A 24,487-nucleotide genomic window follows, 5' to 3' on the forward strand; every position below is an offset into this window, starting at 1 on the left:
GCTTTAAACATTTATACGACACTGGAATAAACTTTTTCGGAATCGGAGTTTCAGCAGATTTGAAAAGCGGATTAAATGGTACCCTAAATGCGTTACAAACGATTTTAAAACAACCCCTTTTCATGAAAATCACCGTTTTTTGCCCCCTTAACGCGTCACGCGCGTAACGTGCCCAACCGAAAAAAACACCCCTTTTCACGCGTTTTTTTGGTCACGCATGCTTACATCATTAAATTTGAGTGGCCCCCCCGGGCATAGGCCTACTCAAGGAGTCCGCCAATAAGGACCAAGTGCGTCCGCACGACAATCCACACCGTCAGGGCCGGATTTACCACAGGGCACAGGGGGCCAGGCATAGGGGCTATGATCCAAGGGGCACCTGTGTGGGTGTTTTTCAGTTGGACATTTTAAATTTGAAAAAACACCCCTACCCACCTGCACATACACCATGCATGCATAATGTTTAAACATGTGAATACCCGAGGAAATATTGAATTAGCTCAACAAACCAATTGATTAATATCTTAAGCAGGTTAAGTGAATTACAATCAAAATATTTACTTATAAATTCCGAAAGAATCACTAATTAAACATGAGAGTTGAGTTTCAATTACTAGACAGTAGCTTTATGATTTGATGTTTGTGCAATGCTTGAAATATGACGTAAGTGAACTAATGGATTGGTTTGGGGTCTTCCCGTGGTGCAACGCGAATCAAGGCCCATTCCGTGATTCCAGCGAAATACATGGTAACAAATTAATTAATGAATTAATGAATTAATGAATGAATGAATGAATGAATGAATGAATGAATGAATGAATGAATGAATGAATGAATGAATGAATGAATGAATGAATGAATGAATGAATTAATGAATTAATTATAATTAATTAATAATTAATTAATTAATTATTTAACTAATTAATTATACTAGCACATAGCAATACAAATCTGTTTGCATGGTTTGGCCCATCCACACTCTTCAGTTGCAATGAACATGATGAAGAGTGTGGATGGGCCCATTCCGCCCATATACAGATTTGTATTACTATGTGCTAATTTCACAAGTATAGTTATATATTTCGCTCCTATATTTTATCGTTGAGCACTGTAGGCCTATCTACTGATGGTTTCATTGTTAGTTAGTTAGTTAGTTAGTTAGTTAGTTAGTTAGTTAGTTAGTTAGTTAGTTAGTTAGTTAGTTAGTTAGTTAGTTAGTTAGTTAGTTACTTACTTACTTAGTTACTTACTTAGTTAGTTAGTTAGTTAGTTAGTTAGTTAGTTAGTTAGTTAGTTAGTTAGTTAGTTAGTTAGTTAGTTAGTTAGTTAGTTAGTTATCTATATTACCAGGGTAGCTCAGTCAGTGCAAAACACAGGGGCCCTGGGGAACATTATACACATTATAAAACTAGATTTTAAAAATACACAATTAAGTACAATCTAAATCAATAAAAACTAGAGGCCAATTAACAATGATTAAAAACAATAATAATTATTTTATACCACTATTGTTACATAAGTATAGATAAAAACAAAACTTATATAAAATATTATCGTAACACACTTGAAGGCAATAAAATTCACATACAAAATACAATAACACAATTCAAAATGCATTCTGGGATTAGAAAAATATATTCTTGCTTTGTCCATTCGATAGGAAGTTTGCTTAACTTATACCAGCTCCTTCCGTGGTTGCCATGCATCCATATTATGTCTCTCATCTCATTATACGAAAGAAACGAAAAACACTGCAAAGAGTTTGGGCTATTTTGATCACTTATATGGAATATAATTTGCATAAATTTGCATTTTGTGAGTGGTTAATTAACTAAAATTATTATGATTAAACGGAAGAAGAAATCAATTTTGAGCAGAAGGGCACAATATAGCACCTACGATGCCATAGGCCAGATATTGCGGTAAGTTTATAGATCATGCGACCATGGGTTCTACGTGTAGGCCTATATAAATTTGAGATATTTTCACATTAGGCCTATCCAGTTTTTACTCAGCAAATGAGTAAAAAATTACTCAACATTGAGCACATGTTGAATAATTTGTACTCATTTGTTGAGTTGAGCTCAATATTGAGTATTTTTTACGCAACTATTGAGTTGTGACCTTTTTACTCAATGTTGAGTAAAATATTTTTTGCAGTGTATAGTGGTTTTCACTCCCTTTTCCACTCTTTTTTGAGTGGTTTTATAAGTGAAGCACTCTTTTGGGGAGTGAGTTTTTCACTCTATTACATTTAGAGAGTAACCCCTAACCCTAACCCCTTATAATCCTGACCCTGGCCTAAGTAGCATATCGTGATGGTCTGTCTTAAGTGTAGACGAGGTATTGTCGGTCGAAGCAGCCAAAAAATTACCTGAATCAATATATTATTGAAAAATAACACTTTGGTGTTTTGCAAAAGTTCATTCTACAAATAATTATACTTTGAAAACTTGCTTAATTGCCCTCTTTACAACATAACTCAAGAACCACAGGACCTACAAAAGTATACATATCTGATATATTTGAATTCTTCTACACGCTCGCTATGAATTGAGCAATGCAATTTTTGCTAAAGCTCACTACCATTCGCAAGATGCTGTGAACTATATATTTTTTACTGCTTCGACCAACAATACATCGTATACCCTTAAATGAGACATTCTAAGGCGAATGAATATACTAAGTAACTAAAGAACTGTGCAAAGATGTGTGACCGACTCCTTAAGGCCAGAGTAAGGGGAGACACATTCGTCCACACCCGAATTTGAGATTTCTTGATATTTATCAACACTAAGATGTATTCTTTCACTTGAAACTGATAAAAATACAACTTCCTAATATTTACTTGTATTTTTGCTTGATTTATTTTACTCTTTTCAACTCTAAAAAGTCACATGGCTCAAGACAGCTTAGTAAATTGGTGGGAAATAATGAGTCGGCAATGCGCGAATGCGAAATATTGTGATTACGCGCGCGATTTTTTTTAGTTGTCACAAAAAAATTGGGGTAAAAAAGTGCATTTTTGTGATTTTTTCAAAAACTCGAGATTTTTGAACAAATCTGACGTCACCATGGGATTCCTTGACTCATTTCCTTTCCAAAAATGTATATTTTTATATACTTTGGACATACGATTCAAAAATAATGATGCTCGAAAAGTTCCGTGCTCTCTCCCATTACTCTGCCCTATGCTTAATTTTCATTGATGCATCGCGTGTCGCTATATTATAATATTCAGCAGTGAGTATGAGAAACCGCTGGAAATCAAAGACGAACAGATGCAAAGTTTCAAATAACATAAATAACACTTAAACTTCATTCTCATACTTCGCTCACTGTTGCTGCACTGGCAAAAATGGAAACAGAAAATCGGGACAGCAAAGAAAAGTGAGAGGGGAAAGGAGGATAAGAAAAAAAAAAGAAAGATAAAACGAGGAAGGAAAAAAGTTAAGATGCGCATAAAATTGTCCGGTGCATATTTCTATGTCATGTATGTGGCCCGTTTCACACCAAAATTGCAGTAATTTAACATATCATGAAAATAATGTTTATGTACCAAAATTTTCTTGCAGATTAATTCGTTTAGCAAGAATTTCGTTTTGGTGTACCAGAACGAATTTACAACAGTGAGCAGTCTAATACACAATAAATCATGCATAACTCACAAACGCAAAATCAGAATTAACTGAAATTTTGGTAATAAGCTTTTTTCGTGGATATCTACTGAAAAATGGCATAAAAAGAGGATGCTAGGATCACGAAATACTCCTTTAATTGACGACGTTTCATTAATTAACTCTTTATATATTTTGTGATACACCTCGTTAATTTCCGACGTCGCTTCATTTACTCACGTTGAACTTGGGAGGTAAATGTCATTAATCGTCATCAGCATTTACAGTATGCACAGTAAATAAGGTACCAGCAACATGATCCCACAGCCAAAGTAAGGGTAGCGATTTCAGAAAACAGTGACGGTAAATGAACAGTGGCGGCAGCAGGATTTCTTTTTTTTTGGAGGGGGGGGGAGGCAAAGTGAATTTCAGAGGGAAAAGAAAAAATATTGGGGGAATGCCCTCCTCCCCCCCACCCCCGTAGCTCCGCCACTGTAAATGAACAGAAATCAGCAAGTAAAAAAACCGATGGCATGTTACATTTGCGCATTCAAAATCTACCTTCACTTTGGCTGTGGGATAATGGTCAAAAACTAGCACCCCCGCAAACACAAAACATTTAAAAAAACAAAACTAACCCGTTTAAATGTCGGGATATATAAAAGCTAAGGGTATATATGAAGGATATAAAACGTTTAATAACATTCAAAGACATTTGTGAAAACTTGCTACAAACATTCTAACATATATGTTATTTGACCAACAGTTTTGCAAAAATATTTGTCAAGAAATATATTACAATAACTTGCATTGCGGCAACTTTTTTAAAAATGTTTTTGTAGCGTGTTTTCATATAAAATGTTTTAAAAACATATTCATGACCTTTATATAACCCGATATTTTAAAATGTTATTAAAACCTTTTTATAACATGTTTATAACGTTATAAAAATATTTGTGTGTTTGCTGGTACCTTATTTATTGTGTAAACTGTATATCACCAAAGGTTGAACAATAGTTGGAACAGTTACTCTGTTCATTCTCAGTTCTCTAATAGCTCCCGACGACGTAGCCATGGTAGCGGCTAGCTTGGCCTACGTGAAAAACGATGCGAAATTAATGCATACAATTTTGACATCGAGACCATCTATCATTTGTTTCTTCGAAATAATCATGTTTACTATGGACTAAAAGTGCCTGCGATAAGTATACGAAGAAATTGGTCTCTAACCATGTAACGAGTAAGTTCAGAAAGGATATACTTTTAACTGCAAATCAGAGTTGTTGGTTGAAAATTAGATTTTTTTTTATTTTGCTTAATTTTGTATTCTAAAAATTAAAGCATTGTATCATTTATTTATAGAATAATTGTGTTGGCCTATCACATTATTTGTTCACCTGCTTGCTTGCGTGCTTGATTGCTTCTTTGCATACTTAATTGGTTGATTATACTTACAGTGCAAATACACAATTACTCAATGTTGAGCAAAAAGTGAACAGGGCAACAGAATGAGTATACGTAACTCAATGATGAATAAATTGTACTCAAATTGTTCCATTTGACTCATTTTGTTGCTCTGTTCCCTTTTTACTCAACATTGAGCAATGTTTACTATTTTATTCTTTAGAGTGTACATGCGTATATACTTATAGGCCTACAGTGTTTACTTACTTGCTTACTTATACTATTTACTTATATATTTACTTATATTATTTACTTACACTTACTTATACTTACTCACTCACTCACTCACTCACTCACTCACTCACTCACTCACTCACTCACTCACTCACTCACTCACTCACTCACTTACTTACTTACTTACTTACTTACTTACTTACTTACTTACTTACTTACTTATACTAGTTACTTACTTACTTACTTATTAAAGCATATTATTAAAGCATGCAGGTGAGTTCCAATGATGCGAAAAAAAATTGAATTTGTTGCTGATAAGTTATTGGTTTTGCGAATGCAATCTGTAACATAGGCTACATGATAAACGACAAAAACCTGTCATTATGTTTATTGAAGTTGGATTCAGGCTTAATAAAAATGTGAAAACACACCTAAGGATACACAGCACGATCATAATAACAAACGGACAGCTGAGAGTTTCAGGTATAGGCCCCTACCAACATTGTTAAAAACATAATGCTCATCCGTGAGACCATGATTTATGCTTTGTTCATACACTAACCTTTGAATATGTTGGGTACAAAAACTCCTGGGCAAAAACTCATACACTACTACGGTCAAAATTGTAGCTATATCGTATGATAGGGTTATTCCTTCATGCAATTATACACAAACTTAGGGTTAGGATTAGGGCAAGGATTAGCTTTCTTGCACGAAACATGCACGAAATAATTACAATAAAGAAGGATCGACCTATGATTGTTTGATTCTATCTTCAAAAAATATTTGAAGATCTATGGTTAGTAGGCTATGCACTCCAAAAACAGCAGAGTAGCCTAACACTTAATAAACACGTAAAAATATGAAGATGTTTATGTTTTTTAAACACAAGATCACACTTTTAACACTATCTTGTTTAAAATGTACAAAAGTGTTTAAAGAGGAAGTCCCGCCAGAGCAGGTCTGCTTGGTTATCAAATTAATCAGTGACAAAGTTTTCTCTGAATTTGACAGTACTATAATTGATGTTTTAATGTTATTGCATCATTTAGCACCTGTCAAGTTCAGAGATAATCGTGTCACTGATTAATTTGATAACCAGGCGGGTTTGGTTCCCCCCAGAAGAACTGCTCTGGCGGGACTTCCTCTTTAAGTGTTTCACAGAGCACATCCCAATCTGCAAGTTCTGGTATAATAACTCCTATTAAATTCATTTTATTCTCAACATGAAAAAGTGGCTAGATATTTTATAGGGAACCTGTAGGCCTACATAACAAATCAGTAGTCGTGTCTTTTGATGTGATGGAACATGTTGCAAAGGATTCTGGGAAGAGACCTAGTTATGAAAAGGTATGACTACAAAAACGATTCTCTTATAAATGCATCTACGCACAGTTTCCACCTCGATACACCCGAGCACACATACATTTCCAGCACAGCGAGTCTAGTCTTCACGCAATCTGTGTTATACTACACGGTTGAGTGCATAGCATCATAAGAGCTGTGTGAGATCTAGTAGTGGAAAATATACATCAAGCGTTTCCTTCATCCAATCAGAATTTTTTTGTATCGAACGAAAGCTAACACTTCCCCCAAAAAAGAAGGGGAATGTGGTAAATCTGTTGAAAACTACTTATCCAAGCACATTTTTTTACCAAAATGTAGGTTTTAATAGTCAAAACCTCAAGTGTTCCTTAAAATATTTTTCAAAGTTTATGTCATTAATTGAAAGAGTACACTTATTATAGCCATATACTATATAGCTACATTAGGATGAGCAATGACCAATTCTCTTTAAATTGCAAATCTTGTGCCAAAAGTTACTGATTTCGCCTGTTTTGTCACACGGTTGTAAATTCAACGAACTATGACTTTGCTAAAGAGCGCTTACAAATTTATATGATTCTTTTTGTTTCAGTATGGAGAAAGACGCGAAATGGTTGGCGTGGGCGGAGCAAAGATTTGCGCAGGTTGCTGGGGAGGACAGACTGATTTATCTGGATGAGTTTAAGAAAGCTTTGAATGTCAAGAAGGTAAGAAAATTGACATTTAGGTCTATATGGGTATAGTAAACCCCTTTGAATGTTAAACCTTTTTTTTTGGTTTTTACATCCCGGGATGTAGACCGGTTCTGAATTGTAGACCCGTGGTTTTTTTTTACACTCCTTCCTGAGTCACTTGACCTCTTTTTGAATTTTTTACCACTTTTTGACCCATGTGGCCGCCCATACATTTTACTTTTAAAATTACTCAAAAATAATGTTCAAAATTGACACACAAGTTGTACTGTTAATGATTTGTCTTACTTTTCAGTCGTTTTAAAAACGTTTTCATGATCTTTATAAACCCGATATTTAATGTTATAAAACGTTTTTACCAAAACCAATACAACTGCCGACTACCTAATGGATTGGGTAAGAATGTAACGTGAACGCGAGATACATCATGCAGTTATTGTTAACTACATGTATGCACACAACACAGGGGCAATCACAACAGGCAATTGAACCCTACTGGTAGCGCAGTGTTGTAGCTATACGGGATGAACTAGTTAGCATCATATATCAAAAAGTATAAAAGCTATGATTTTAGTACTTGCTCTATGTTTCAATTACTTATTCTTTTCCAAATATCTGAATCGTTAACTCGGTACAAGCTTTAATAACGGGGGAACATACATTTTTATTAAAAAGAAATCCTACCATCTATCCAAACTCGCCGTTTTATTCCAATGCACATTTTGCTTCACCGGGCAGCCATTTTTTTGGTCGTAATTGGAAGATTGGTGTCATAAAACCGTCATAGGTACAAATTTAGTACTTTCTGTCAATCAAATATGGCTTATTCCCAACATGTCAATCTTTAAATAATTGGCATAGTCCTTATAATAACGGTGGTCCGCCTTGATGAGTAAATGACAGCAAACAGCTGCAAACCAGTGAAAAATACTCCAAAACTTGGTCAGTGGAGCTCCGCTCGTACATGTCAATAGCATCGTTATCGATTGGATTAGTCGTCCGTAGCGGACAATTCGGTCGCTCATTGGATCAATATTATCAGGTGGTAATAAATTTGCATTGGACAATAGATTACTATATAATGGTATAGTACTGCATATATCGGTTTAATCTTCAATAAGCGGGTTTATGGTTGGAAAGGTCACGGTGAATTTGCCGTGGACGACACTGCACTATGATCATAAAATAATTGACCATACATACCTGGTAAAGGTGTCGCCTCTGACACGTATTTGCAGTCAAGTTAGCTCAATCGATAAGGCGTTCGACTATGGTGCGAAGGGTTGCGGGTTCGAACTCTGGTGGTGGCTAGTACACTCTCGTGGAAAAATTAAGTTAGCTTGAAATTCCCCTGGACAAGGAACTTACTGTTAGTTGTCCCGTTGTAACCCGTGCGAAAGTCGGGAGCTGATCCTGGTTGCGATGGTCATTTATGGAATGTCTAGAGTGTGCGCTCTTGAAGCTGCATAGTCCCTGTAAGCTCCTGTATTGTTAAATGGTTTATGGAATGATGTGGGCCGTAGTGGTCAGCGACAACCTGTAAAGTGTGCTGAGGCTTGTGAATCAACGTCTAGGCGTTGTGCCTGAGCTGTGCGTAGCGCACTATAATTCACTGGGCTTTTTTGTTTGTTTAAATTTTATTTATGAATCATACCGTAAACGTTCGCCTAATGGCGCTCTGGAGTTCATGGAAATGAGAGAGCGCCATCCCTGTAAAAGCCGACTATTATCACTGATCATTAAGGGTACGTGTAGTTAAAGGATGAAACCTATCGACACATACAATTATGAACAAGATCGAACAAACTTGTTCATGATAATGCGGTAATCATTCACCTGATACGTTGTGGCCCAGTGAGCAGAGCATTAGACTATAGTGCGAGAGAACTTGTGGAGAAGATTGATGGTTTGAATCTCATGCAGTAATTTCCGACAGATTCTGATGTCTGTCAATGTGTTTTTTTCTGATTTGAGGAAATTTTATTCTCTATTTTCTTGATTTTATCTTTAACATTGTTTATATAATTGTATTATTTATCTTGTATGTGTCTTTTTTCATGAATCTTTGTTTTTATCGTTTCGTTTTAGAGTAACTCAATCCATTCAATCTAAAATTGATTGTATTCGCCACTTGCACGGTTCCGCCATTATGCACTATATGCGGGGAGAGCCTCGAACTGGCAGCATCCATGAAAGGAAGAATTACGTAACCTTACACAGAATGTTATGACTGGTTCAATTCCCATTCATGTATGCTGCCAGTTCGAGGCTCTCCCCGCACTTAGTGCATAATGGCGGAACCGTGCAAGTGGCGAATAGGGATTTATTATGTGTGTGAGACGAACTGTCGCGTGCGACAAGTCTTTCAATTCGCGCGAGTGTCCTTGCCTATGCATCAGTGGTCATAAGAGGTATATCATTTTATTCGAAGGGGGGGTCCCAAATATACAGGGGTCATAAAGTCTTGGAAAGAATAATAGGAGGGGGTCTTAAAATGTTTTATGACCAAAATGTAGGGAGTCACACGATGACCACAGAAAATATGTTATTTTATTCAAAAAGACTGATTTCAATACAATTTTGGGGTTTGGGATCATAAAATTTTTGTTGCCGAAATAGGGGTGCGCAATTTTATTGACGCAGACTTTTTGTAAATTTGGGACCCCCCTTCCGAAAAAAATGATAGCCCTCTAAGAGGATTCAAAAGATAACCTCTGCCCCAATAATCCCTAGCTATATTTGTTTGAAACTGTTCCACGGAGGATGTATCATAATAGCAGGGCTATGACACTCACCTCATTTGCATGGCAAAATTACCCGTCTCCTCTGCAGCCAATTTGGTTTCGCTCCATCGAAATCAAGCTGGTCACGGAGGAGACTACCCTCCTTTGTGTTTGTTCATTTGTGTATGGAGAGCCCTTTTTGGAGTCTATAATGACTTAGGCTACGCTCTCAGCTAGAGTCCGACGCTGCATTGTACTAGAAATACCCTTTTGTGAAATCGCTATAGAGCCAATCGGGAACACGTATTCGTTTTGAAAATATAGCATTAAAATTAGTATCACCCTTGTGGCCCCGTGCAGTGGAAAACCTTAATTCTTTCATTAAAAGGAAATGAAAATTAAAAAACACGGATCTACCTGTGCACCTATAAAATGGGCACAGCAATTTGTCTCAAATATGAATGAATTTTAAGAAACATACGGGATATGATGAACATTGACCTGACGCCATGATAGTAGGATCTATTAGTCGTTTTATATACAATGTATCCTACCGTATTGTCATAATACCAATATTTGTCATTATATATGATGAGTAATATTTAGCAACGTAAATGTGCAGTTCATATGCACAAACGAATACTGATCTTTATGATATTCAGGTTTTTGTACATCACATATAACATGTCACATAGGAGGTCATACGTGTTGACCTTCATCTATTGTATTTGTTCATCTGTGTATGGAGAGGATTAACGCCATTAAAACTCCATCAGTATTAGGGCGTAGTTCAGTGAACTCACCGGATTGCTGTTCCAAGTACTTTGATAATACAGATAATACGTATTAATGGGTCGAGGCGATTGCATTGAAAAACCTTATAAATTATTCATAACCGTTACGTAATCAATCGATAGTGCGGACACTTTTCATTTGCAAACCACCAAAATTCGTGATCTTTTAGCATTGGAAAATAAACCACGTGAATAGAGTGCCCTCTCAAGAATATCAACTCTCTGATAATAGGCTCAGTCTTCAGAGTAAACGAACAAAATCATACAACGACCAACTGAATATAGGCTGTGCATATGATGTATCATCCCGTAAATATGGCGGACTACTCAAATGCATTCAACAAAAGCATGATTGTATCTACCCCGACAGTTCGTCTCACCCACATAACAAAATGCTCTACGATCAAATAGGTTGATGACAACATTTGATTGAATGGACTGCACTGCGCCATTATTACGGGGAAGAAACCGGTTCAAATCCTTTGTTTGGAGCCAATCGATAAACGCAAGGCCTCTATAGCTATCATTGAATACTGGCTAGGATTCCACAATACAATGAGAACATGTTATAAGGCGCTTTGGAAGGCACACAATACCCCCAATGGCTTTCCATATTATGTGCACTCAACACCTATTCAGTATCGAAGCCCGGTATCGAAGTTACGTAATGTTACTATGTCAACGGGATCACGCGCTTAAGTAATGAACCACGATCGAACAATCAGTACACAAAAAAGGCATACCAAAATAGCGTGATCGTAATGATTGCCATACAAACAGTGCTTGGTTCCGATACCATCACGGAGTTACGTAACTACTTCGTGGTCTGATAGTTATATGATCAATGGTCTGATCTACTTGGGTTCGATCCTTTTAAGAAATGAAAAAATAGCTGATCATTTATAATGCATAAATGAATAAAGTAATGTAGTTACACAATTTGAAACATTGAGGCCGTTCTATTTTTCAGGTAGAGGTCATTTAACTGTTAAATGTAGTGGAATATATCACGCATTGATAGGTAGCAGGTGGAGCAAATTTTGTCAGCGGTGTTTGTTGCCGTTTGTTCGCAGTGCCTATTTATCTAAAAAAATAAGAAAATTAAAATTAAATTAAAAAAAATCACAATATTCGTTCGTAAAATGGGGGCAAAATCCAAACACATTTCTTGACCCTTCTTCACATAAAAGTGGGGGCAGAAATCAAGATTCGAACAAGTGCCATTCACCATTCAAGTCGCACCCTCTACCGACTGAGCTAATGGGTCAGACAATAGAAGGGTGTAATTTTGAACTGAAGAATATTAAAAAAAATATGAAAAAATTACAATGTTTTAAAAAGATTTACCAAAATGAGTTAGGTATAACGTATGAATCGATTTACAAATTAAGTCCAATGGCACTTTGAGAAAGAAAACCTGAAGAAACCCCAAAACATTTGCTGCTCTAGCAACTAACCTAGTGACCTAAAGTATTGGGTCATGTCACGATATTTTTTCTGAGGCATTATGTCCAGGTTGCTCAATTTAACATACACGTATCCTTAATGCTGTTGAGATTTTACAAGGATGGCGCTCTCACATTTCTAAGAATCCAAAAGCGCCATTAGGCGAACGTTTACGGTATAATAAGAGGACAATGATTCAAAAATAAAATATATTACCGTAAAGAAATGTAGCTGTAATCTTGGTAATATGGCTGAAATTTCCGCCAGCAAGCTTACCGGATATGTTCTGTAAAAATCATCTAAAATATTCCTACGAAAAAGTATAACTACCAGTGGGAACTTGTATTCATCAGGAACCAGATTTTGGGTGTTTGTCAAAGCATAGTACATTGGTGATGTGGTGATAATCTTCTTTGAACGAGCTGTGTGCTCACAAATCCACCGAAGTTTGATTTGCAATTCCTGTTACGTTACCTCAGACCTCAAATAAATTGTCATTTTCACTTCACAAGTTGAGGTTCTTCTGAGGTTTTCTTTCCATCCGTCAATGAGGTAACCACATAGACCAGTGTATAAGAAAAAACAAGATATACGTTCTAGTTGCTTCATGTAGTAGTTAATTTTTTACTGATCAATACTTAAAATGATGATTTGTCTTACTTTTCAGTCGTTCTTCGCTGAGCGTTTCTTTGAGTTGATCGACACTGATAATTCAGGCAACATCAGTCTTAGCGAACTTATGGACGCATTGCGTGTACTCGTACATGGGTCAGCAGCGGATAAATTGCACTTTTTATTCCGAGTCTATGATGTTGATGGTAAGTAGGCCCCCTATACCAAGCGGATGTCGACTTTTTTATTTGTTTTAAATACCATGGATCATTTATAGCGATTGTATACCGCGCACAAAAGTTATCCGAACACTTAAACCCATATTCTTAGCAAACACAAAACGTTTTACAGAAAACTTTTAAATGTTCGGTTATATAAAGGGTATAAAAACGTTTTCATAACCTTTATAAAGCCCGACATTTAAATGTTATTAAAATGTTTTGAATAAACGTTTTAAGAACCATTTTGGTGTTTGTTGGGTTGTAATATTGGCTGATGAGCATGATGAGGACGCTCTCAATATGTTTAAAAATTCTGTTTTTTACACGATTGTGATGTACTTTATAAAACTAACATACCCTGCAAAAATCAAAACTTTAGGTGCTGTCGTGAAAGCGCAATTATTATGATGGAAATATCAGTCCAACGTGTACACGATGTTCGTAACACAGTAGGGCCATATACGTACATGGCGTTCGGGACGGTCATGTACACATAAAAGGATCGTGTCGTAGCACGACCGACGGAGTGACACGTATTGGCGACATTAGTTGTCAGTAAATTCCAATTTTCTTTGCGTTACCCAGGTTGTTCGGCTCAAAATTAGACATACCTGACAGTAAAAGATAACATATTATGAAAAAAAAGGAAAAGGAAATATACTAATCTATTTTTATGGAAATGTTACAATATGGCTTTAAAACAAAAGCCATTTCTTAAAGACACTAAAAGTAAATTAATTACAAAATTAAGCAGTCGATGTATGAAGAAATTTTTCGGCGTATTTTGCTGCCGCATTCGGCACGATGCAACTTTATTTCCATAACTTATAGCAAATGCTCTTGTTTTATGTGTTCGGATACTTTTTGTGCGCTGTATAACGAACCAAACATACTAACTGCTCCAAACACATTTTTTTGATAAATTTCAGGTAATGGGACAATAGATTACGAAGAGCTACGTACAGTCTTGCGTTCGTGTACCGCTGAAAGTGCGTTACAACTATGTGATGAAACACTGGACGAGTTAACTCAGGTGTTGTTTGAAGAAGCGGACTCTGACTGCAGCGGGAATATATGCTTTGAAGAATTGCGGGCTCAGCTGGAAAAGTACCCGGATATTGCTGAGAATCTTACAATAAGGTGATGATAAGCCTAAAGAGTTCATTGTTCAGTAAAAATAGGATGCTGCGGTTATGGCAAGCCATTAATGTCATAACGTGCAGCTAGCTACGCGCAATGACAGAGGATTGACTGCACTATGCTACATGCAGTGAACTACTCAATTATGTGGTTAGAATGAAGATTCTGATTGGTCATTTAGCTGCACGTAGCTTTAAATATGCTGCGCATAGCTAGCTGCACGTTATGACTTCGAAGGCTTGCCATATGAGGTTGTGTGACAACGGTAGTTCATGCAGCACTACGGGCTTTTGATTTTTGATCGTGTGGAAGGTTGCGGGTTCGGACCCCAGCATTGCCAACTGTTTTGTTTACTATTGACGAGGTAAACCTCTAATATCTATCTCCACTTAGACTATGTTGTATACAATTGGATAGATACATTGAAGATAAAGAACAATAAAAAAGAGCAAAAAACGCTACTGCCAAAAAATCATGTGCATCAATTGAATACATGAATACAAAACCCACCCAAGTCCATATTTCGGCCAAATTGAGTTAAGCATGGGAAATTGTTGCTTAGGCCTATACATAAGCCTATCATATGTATAAAAGTTGAACCTAAATCCACCAGCTACGCGCGTCTATTGTGAAATCCAGCATGGCCTGTAGCCTACCCAGCATGTATGATACACATTTGTTTCTTAGTTTTCTCAAAATTACTTTCCATGGGCTTGGGTGGATTTTGTATGCATGTATTCAATTTTACTGTCAGCCGTTGGGTGATATAACAAAAAAAAATATCGTTGTCTTTTTTTATATAGTGCATCAGAATGGCTGCGACCACCAAGTTTACAGCGAAAACAATTAGGAAACAATGTGAATTGCTGTAACTTCAGTACGAAGAACATTCGGAACAATGTTGACATGATTATATTCATGACGCTGTACATAGCCGCTAATATAGCGTGTATTGTTAGCGGTGCTTTTATGGGACACAGACAGTATCCGGACAGTCCTTGGGTAATGGTCGCAAGATCATCTGGTGAGTGAAATATCAATCAATCAATCAATCAATCAATCAATCAATCAATCAAATGGTCGCAAGATCATCTGGTGAGTGAAATATCAATCAATCAATGAATGAATCAATCAATCAATCAATGAATCAATCAGTCAATCAATCAATCAATCAATCAATCAATCAATCAATCACGAATAATACATTCTGCAGGGTGCGCATCTCTACAAACTTTGAACTGGATCTTTTTGAATATCATTTTCTTGAGAGGTTCGAGCACTTTCTGCAAGTTGAAGGTTAGATGAAGACACTGGATGCATTAAAAAAAAAAACCTGTCCGTGGAAAATTGCCGACTAGATCACCCTGTAGTAGGCCTATAGGCCATGCACCTTACGGTAGCTCCAATAACACAATTTGAAAGCTTAGTAAAATCTAAAAAGTCAGATCCTGCTAATTTTGGATAAGCAATCAAACTTCCAGACCTAAATTGAGACTAACAATTAATGTTAAGTCTTTTCTTAAGTATTTTTTAAAGTAACTTTTCCATTTTTCAAAAACACAGAATATGGCCGGACTTTATCAGGAGATTCCTATTTACGGGCGTGCGCTCTCCAGTTCATTATAGTTCCATGAAATTAGTCATATTATTTTCGCCATAAAGCCCATTCTTTAACAAAATATATTTGAAACATATTCGAACATCACCTGTAAGGTATGGTTGTGACACTCTCGACATGAAGTATTGACTTATGGTGGTACTACACCCCTGGCCATTTTTTTGCCTATTTTTGCATTTTTCTCAAAAATTATAGCGCGTTAGTGACAAGTAAGATATGTATATTATAGGGGCAAGGACTTCAACTACTGCACTGGAAATTCAGCAACTCGAGGCATGAAGTTATTGATTTATTGATCAAATATTGGTTTTCCCTCATTTTTTACTGTAACTCCACAACTGTTGTCTGTGCTGAAATAAAAAATTCCCAGTGCAGTAGTTGTAGTCCTTGCCCCTATAATATACATATTTTACTTGTCACCAATACGCTATAATTTTTGAGAAAAATGCAAAAATAGGCACACAATTTGCCAGGGGTGTAGTACCCCCTTAAGTTGACAACAGAGCTCAACAGATATGCACCTCATAATTCTCACGATTCTAAGTATTAAAATGTTTATTGGTGAATTTGAGATGTAGTAAAAAACGAGTGACGGTTAACTTAGCTGACATTGAATATATAAGGTGTCCAAACATGTCACATTACACAATATGTTATATGTGACCTATGATATACCCTGCCCCGACTGTCTATAAATTAATCATAATTCATGTGTAAATAATATGATCTCATGCTCAATAATGTGGTACATATTTTCATGTCTGAAGTTGAACTTGGACCTCAATCAAAATCACAGTTTTCTTCATATAGGCCTACGTTAATCAAAGTCACATTGATTAACAGTCACATAGGTTAACAGATCTTATTGGAAATATGTTTGTTGAAACTAAGGGACGCACCATTAGATTCTCAGGGTGGGGTAGGAAGTTTTTGAAAAAAAAAACTTCACCCACTACATGAGCAAAAAAAAAAAAAAAAAAAGAAACTTCCCCCACCTAACTGTGTATAAATACATGAAATTAAAAAAAAAACTTGCCGACTTTGGCTGCGAAAAAACAAACAAAACAAAAAAACAATTTCTTTCCCCGACCCCAACTTCCTACCCCCTGAGAATCTAATGGTGCGTCCCTAAAGGGTAATCGTAACAAAATAGCTCAAGTTATGTAAAGTTCCAACGAATAGAATGACTTTTTCATAAAGGATTAATCCAGGAGCACGTGGCCTAGGTTAGGGTGTTTGACCTATGAAGTTGCGGGTTTGAACCCCGTTAGGGCCAACGTGTTCTGTCCTTGTGCAAATTGCAACCCGGTTTCTCTAATATTCAGTCTATATCGCACTGAACCCATATTTGATATATCGCACTGAATATACGGCATAAATAGCGCCCTCTCTTGGCGCAATGTTAATTAAGGTTACTGTTGGTCAATGCTACATGAAGGTTTCTCTTGCTTCATTGCCTTGCGGGGCCCTTCTATATTGGAACTCCATCGGTATTGGACTCAAATACGGGAGTCTCCGGCCTCGGGCCTGCCGGCCTTGCAGCCTTGATAGTTTTTGTTGATCCAGTATCATAATTATTTTGATCGGAATATATTGGTGACATTTATCTAAAATGATTTTATTGAGTGTACATGTTGTCTTCGTTTTCATGTCATCACAGCGCTCTAGACTTTGATTACCGTTATCAGTGCTGCAAAACATACGACTGTGTGTTTGTACTATATGATACTTACTCCGCTAATGAATACCATTATTTTATACCACCACCAGGGCGATGTTTGAGTTTCAACTGCGTATTCATTCTGATCTTAATGCTGAAGAAGTGCCTCACGGTCCTCCGTAGCACCAAGCTATCTACTTACCTACCCATGGACCAGCATGTTGATCTTCATAAATTTGTAGGCTATGCTATTGTATTCTTCAGTGTAATTCATACATGCGGACATACGGCAAATTACGGTAAATATACTGTGTACAAAAAGTATCCGTGCACTTAAACCAAAAGTAAAGCAAAGATACTAAAACTAAATTACAAAATAATGTGGTCAATAGATGGAGAATTTTGTTCTGCGTATTTTGATACCTCATTCAGCACAATGCGATTTTAGTCCACTAAGCTATAATACATTTGAATGCCAAATATTTCAGAAGTGACAAATTTGTGTATTTCCTTCGCTGTGTTCATTAATTTATGCGCGTGCTTCGAGCGAAAAGTCAATGTAAATTTTTGTCTCTTTTAAAAAGCCTTCTTTTTAACAAGCTCATCTATAGTCCGTATATGTACCTTCCTCGAGTCAGTCAGGTAAAAGCGAATTTGAAATTTTCTCAAAAACGGTTGAATTTGGCAGGAATATGTTATGCTAGTTGGATTCATTGCATCATTTTCTTTCTGAAAATGTAAAGTGAGCTCAAAAAGAAACTTATCATTTTTGTAAGTCACAAGGTCATATCTGAAATCCTGTCTATCAAAATGAACAAAAATTGCCCACAGGGTTACTTCAATAGGCCTACTCTACTATAAACACATATCAGTAAACAAGCGGTTGTCAAACAACAGCAAAATTCACTGACACGGAACAGCCCAATATTTGGCATCCAGCAAATCTGTGAGAATGCATACAAGATCCTTGCACATAATTATGATGAAACAGCACTGCTTTCTGCTTTTCGTGCACTTTCTTCAAGAAATAGGTCTTGTTCCACACTATTCCACTTACTCTTTGGGAATTATCATGTGTGCAAGGATCTGTACTCATTCTCACAGATATCTTGTGCCGGGTGCCAATTATTGGGCTGTGAATGTGGTCCAGTAAGCTGTTCCAATTCCATGTCAGTGCATTTTGCTGTTGTGTCAGTTGGATAACTGCTTGGTTACTGACATGTGTTTAGAGTAGAGTATTGAAGTAAACCTGTGTCTAATTTTAGTTCATTTTGATGGACAGGATATTAAGATATGACCTTGTGAAATATTATTTTCTTGTGAAGTTTCTTTTTGAGCTCAGTTTATATATACTTTTATATACTTCCCATCATTACATTTAGATATACAATAAAAGACAATATCTAAACTGACTTGGGAATATAATTGATACAATATATGAACGGATACAATTAATAAGTAATCGACAAGATAATTTCGAGTATGTTTAAAAGACAGTGTAACCTTTTAAACTTTGCATGACTAAAGGCAATAACATTATACAGAAATTCTACACGTTTGTGGCTTTAAGCATCTTATTAAATTTGCTAATGTTATGATTATGATGATCTCACCATGTATCTGGCCGCTGAGTTATTTTAATTGAATTCAGTACATGGGGTGGAGGTTAAAAAGTCGTGTTCATGTTTATAATAATGTATTTTGTTAATGTGATGTAGCAGCACCTCATGTGCTGCGGTCTTTAACATGATATAGAGTTTCCCTTGATCGCTCACTCTCTGATTAAAGCTGTGTCTAAATACCGTAATTATTATTATTATTATTATTATTATTATTATTATTATTATTATTATTATTATTATTATTATTATTATTATTATTATTATTCATTATTCATTAATGAAGGCGCACATTTTTTTAAAGAAAAATTGTGTGTTATTTGTTATAAATATAAATGGCCCGCTAAAATCCAAAGCATCCAAAGATATCGTACATCATGACGGTCAATGGAGGGCGGCAGTCATTTTGTTGAGTTTGTTGGTAGCTACAGACAAATATTGCAGTAATTACAGGACCACTACGTGAATATATCATGAAGTAATTTTCAAAATGATAACCTTTTCGTGGGGTACAAAACTACCCACTTCAACGTCTTTTGGGCGTTACACGTGGAGATGTGTCAAAGGTGCAAATCGCAACCTCTTTTGTTATACGGGGTGATCTCATACACGAGTCAATAAAGAGATAGCACCTATGTGCCCCACGATATGAATGACGTCATATTTTCACACCTTACTACTGCTTTATTGTACGACTTTCCTTGGCGCGTTCTTTGTATATCCTTGATTGTCTTTAAAGGAGTATTTCGTGATCCTAGCATCCTCTTTTTATGACATCAGTACATATCCACGAAAAAAGCCTATTCCCAAAATTTCAGTTGATTCCGATTTTGCGTTTGCGAGTTATGCATGATTATGTGTATTACACTGCTCCATAGACAATGTGTTGTAATTTCGTTCTGGTGCACCAGAACGAAATTCAAATTTCACGATATCTTTGCAAAACGAATTAATCTGCAAGAAATATTTTGTACATACACATTATGTAGCCAGAGGTTTCCAGTGATATAAAAATCTCAACTTTTTTTGAGAAAAGTGTGGGGATGAGGCTGTGGATCACGAAATGCCCCTTTAATAGATTGTAAAACGGATGTATTTTCTGTGTTGTCCGTTCGTTTATTTCGTACGTGCAAAATCTTCAATACTTGCTAAAGTTACCTCGCTCCGCTGCGAGAGTGGTTTTGAATGGTTAGACGGGGTACGATCACGCGTATAGGAATTGCAACTTCTCTAACAAGATAAGAAAACTCTGTTGCCACCAGCTACCAAATTGTATAAACAATTTCGAGAGACCACAGACCGGTTATTCTAGCATTCGTACACATCACATTAGAGTTCCAATAGTGTGGTACGGGGTGGGAAGCATTTCAATATTTAAAAGTCAGCTACGGTTTATATTTTAAATATACTTTTTAAAATGTTTGTGTATTATTCATTAACAAGATCGATTTATTGTTTACCACACAGTCCAATGGAGTCAAAACAATGAAACCAACTACACCCTTGTCGATTATTTATTTACCACCAAGCCTGGCATCGGATGGGTATTCGGCACGGCCAATGTAACCGGATGGGCTCTACTGTTTGTACTAGCTGTCATTGTATTGTGTTCAACTCCGTGTATCAGAAGAAAAGGATACTTTCAGGTATTGGGGCCATTCCATTTGAAATCCATACGCCTCCTATAGTAGCTCGTTCACGTAGCGGTTTCGTTGTCCCACTGGCCTACTTACCGCTACGTATAATAGTAGTGGCGAATTCCGGGGCAGAGCCGTGGGTGTTTACGTGCTTCTTCTTCTTCTTTGTTGATACTGTCCAACACCCTTTTTATTTCAAAAGAGTCAACCGGACAGGACTGTGCGCATGTGGTTTATTTGTTACTTTCTTGCTGTTGTTGATTTGTAGTATTCTTTCACCGCCTCTGAGAAGTTTTCCTTGTCCGGGATTGTAGTTAAGTTGCTGGGTAAAGAGTTCCAGTCCACCAAAGTTCTGGGAATAAAACTGTACTTAAAACAGTCTTTATTGGTGGCGATAGGGATAAAATTGTTTGCTGTTGTTGATGTGTGCCTTAAATTCCGTGTGCGCAACCGATTTATTCGAAACCTCATGCTCACCTCCTGCCTTGCTCCAGTAGTTATTTCATATATTTTTATAAGTCATCCATGGCATTTAAAGAAAGTAATTCCTCTTAGAAGCAGAAATTTAAGTTATATTAGCTCGGTTATATCTTGCACTGTCACGTACGATCAATTTTGTGAAATCATTTCCTGGTTTTGAGTTTAGGGTTGGGCGATATCGCAAAAAGATCGTACATGCTTGTTTTTTGGGTTTTTTAGCTGATTAAATTGAAATAGCAGTGATGTAGTAATGTAAATGAATTATTTCTTGGGATAGGTATTCACATTTTATCATGTATAAATATTTACTGTTTTATTATTATTATTATTATTATTATTATTAATATCATATCTTTTTTTTTTTTGTCTTTCAATGTTTATTAGATTTTTATTATGAGAAAAACAATTATCAACAAATTACAATTTAGGCCTATACTAAGTATTTACTTTTAATTATGTGAATATTTGTGTATTTTCTTTTCTTCTTATTTAATTTTGTTTTCCCATTTTATAAATCTATTTATGAGGAAGCAGTGTTTTTATTACTATGATTTATTAACTGTTATTGATTTATGTTTATGTGTTAATTTATTTTGGATTAAATAAATTAGACCAAGTAAAATAAAAAACAAATAATTATGAGCCCCCCGGGGTAAAATTTCCAAACAGCCCGCCAAAAATTCCCACCCCCCATCTCGGCCTGCCAAAAATCGCTTGCCCCCCCCCTCGGGCCGCCAAAAAAAATCTTTGCCCCCCCACCCTTTGAACATGCCAAATTTTTGGGATCCCAATTTGTAAACCTTTAAGTCCAGAATTGTGTTGCGAGTGTAGCGAGCAGGAAAATTTGCATATTAAAGCGTTTCCGTACTGTTTTCCCCAACTGTTTTTTTCCACAATTTTCAGACCTCCCCAGGGCTCATAATTGTTGCACAGCCCCTTATTTTGTTATTTTGAGAGTTAGATCCCCTCATCAGGCCCGTACGCAGGATTTCATTTTGGGGGGGTGCTGATTTTGAAAAAGTGGATTTTTTTCCAAGGCGGGGGTGGGGGCGATTTTGTACAGAGTACATGTACCATAGATGACATTAAACAAATTATGGGTAATGTGCTATCTCCAACTTGAGAGGGGGAACCAGTGGTGTACGATGCCGGGGGCAGGGGGGAATTGCCCCTTTGCAAAAAATTGCCTATTTGGTACCCCTCCCCTAGTATGCAAGTAAAAAAGAAAAAAAAAGGAGGGAGAGAGAGGAAAAAGAGAAGAGAGAGGGGGGGGGAGGAGAGGAGGAAAGAGATGTGGGAATCCATATGATATGCAGTACCATACGATTATTATCAATAAGCCTGGAAAAAATTGATTTTTCATCAAATTTACCCCAACTTTTCATGCATAATCGAGGACAAAATTTTGCCAAAAACAACCACTTTTTTGTGGTTTTCAATGACAAGAATTTCAAACACCCCTTTTCAATGACACTTAATATTGACATAAACTTATCGCATTTTCCCAAGTACCCCTTTTATCCAAATTTATCCTCCTATTTTGATGACGAAATGCCCCTTTAATGACTTGAACGTGAAATCCATAAGTGTAAATCAAACCAATTTTTAAAGTTGCGGATCAAATCTCGACAGAGAATTCATGCCAAAACAACATTTTAATAATTTGACCTCAGATGACCCCTGGTGACCCCCAACTGACCTTACCAAAATATGATTCTAAATGGTGGCTGTATCCACCAAGTTTCATGCCCATCTGACAGTTTTTACTAATTTGACCTCAGATGACCTCTGCCGACCCCGAAATTACCTTCAAAAAATTTGGCTCTAAATGTTGACTGTACCACCATGTTTCATGCCCATATGACAATTTTTAATAATTTGACCTCCATTGACCTCTGGTGACCCCGATATGACCTTCAAAAAATTTGGCTCTAAATGTTGGCTGCACCCACCAAGTTTCATGCCCATAAGACAGTTTTAATAATCTGACCTCCATTGACCTCTGGTGACCCCGATATGACCTTCAAAAAATTTGGCTCTAAATGTTGGCTGTACCCACCATGTTTCATGCCCATAAGACAGTTTTTAATAATTTGACCTCTGTTGACCCCTGAAATTACCTTCAAAATATTTGGCTCTAAATGTTGACTGTACCACCATGTTTCATGCCCATATGACAGTTTTTAATAATTTGACCTCCAATGACCTCTGGTGACCCCGATATTACCGTCAAAAAATTTGGCTCTAAATGTTGACTGTACCCACCATGTTTCATGCCCATAAGACAGTTTTTAATAATTTGACCTCCAATGACCTCTGGTGACCCCGAAATGACCTTCAAAAATTTGGTTCTAAATGTTGACTGTACTAACCAAGTCTCATTCCCATATGACAGTTTTTACTCATTTGACCTCAGATGACCTCTGGTGACCCGAAAATGACCTCTCAAAAGTTTGGCTCTAAATGTTGACTCTACACTTCATGCCCATGCATATGATAGTTTTTACTAATTTGACCTCAGATGACCAAAAATTTTTGGCCAAATAATAATTGCCCTTGTTAAACAAACTGGGACATCCCCACACCAGACCCCATTTAACATGTGCTTAATATCTGTATCGTCCAAGCATCCTCATCTTCAATGCAACGTTCACTATTTATCACATTGGAATTATATTGCATGTTGAAAAATGTAGGCCTAGGGTTGATTTTCTTGACGGCATAACATGCAGGCTTGGACGAGCGCGGCATAAGAGAATAAATCTTGGAAATCCTGAAATCTGCCAGGTTAGTTATTTAAATCTTTGTTATATAGGTGCTGACAAAATGAACAACTTCCTCAACGTTTATAAATTGATTTACTTGGGCAATTAACAGTCTTTTATTCATACTTTATAGTGCATGGTTTATCGTTGAGTGTCTATAGGACAAGAATACACAATTTTTCGGCCTAGGCCTACATAATTTTTAGCATTTAGTTTAACTTTTTATTAGGCCCTACTTGTCTTTTTAATACGAGCTTTAGGAGAATTAGTTCGACAACAACACCCGATTTAATGAGCGTTATATTACCGTTTTAATTACATTTTGGCGGGTTTATATGGTACTATTTGTGCGGATGTTTGGCGCTTTAAATTTTGGACACAAAATAGTTCAGTGGTTTTCAATAGTTGTAGGCCTACTTAATATTAAGAGTCCTGCTGCACGCTGTTTTCATAAATAGGCCTAGTTGTGCATAGGCCTAGGGGCCCTATATCGCGATAA

The 24,487-nt window shown here is 36.5% G+C and overlaps 1 protein-coding gene across 1 annotated transcript in view; it reads left to right on the forward strand.

The window, feature by feature from the left end:
- The first annotated feature begins 4,702 nt into the window (after window positions 1-4,702).
- The window catches only part of LOC140146135 (NADPH oxidase 5-like), a 31,376-nt gene continuing 11,591 nt past the window's right edge, over window positions 4,703-24,487 (forward strand). The window contains exons 1-7 of the mRNA XM_072167894.1: window positions 4,703-4,857; window positions 7,174-7,288; window positions 12,904-13,054; window positions 13,999-14,209; window positions 15,013-15,233; window positions 17,598-17,786; window positions 20,574-20,752. Of these exons, the coding sequence (XP_072023995.1) occupies window positions 7,175-7,288; window positions 12,904-13,054; window positions 13,999-14,209; window positions 15,013-15,233; window positions 17,598-17,786; window positions 20,574-20,752 (1,065 nt within the window). The 5' untranslated portion in view covers window positions 4,703-4,857; window position 7,174. The remainder of the gene's footprint in view (window positions 4,858-7,173; window positions 7,289-12,903; window positions 13,055-13,998; window positions 14,210-15,012; window positions 15,234-17,597; window positions 17,787-20,573; window positions 20,753-24,487) is intronic.

This window comes from Amphiura filiformis, chromosome 2, assembly GCF_039555335.1.
Source record: "Amphiura filiformis chromosome 2, Afil_fr2py, whole genome shotgun sequence".
NCBI classification, from domain to species: Eukaryota; Metazoa; Echinodermata; class Ophiuroidea; order Amphilepidida; family Amphiuridae; genus Amphiura; species Amphiura filiformis.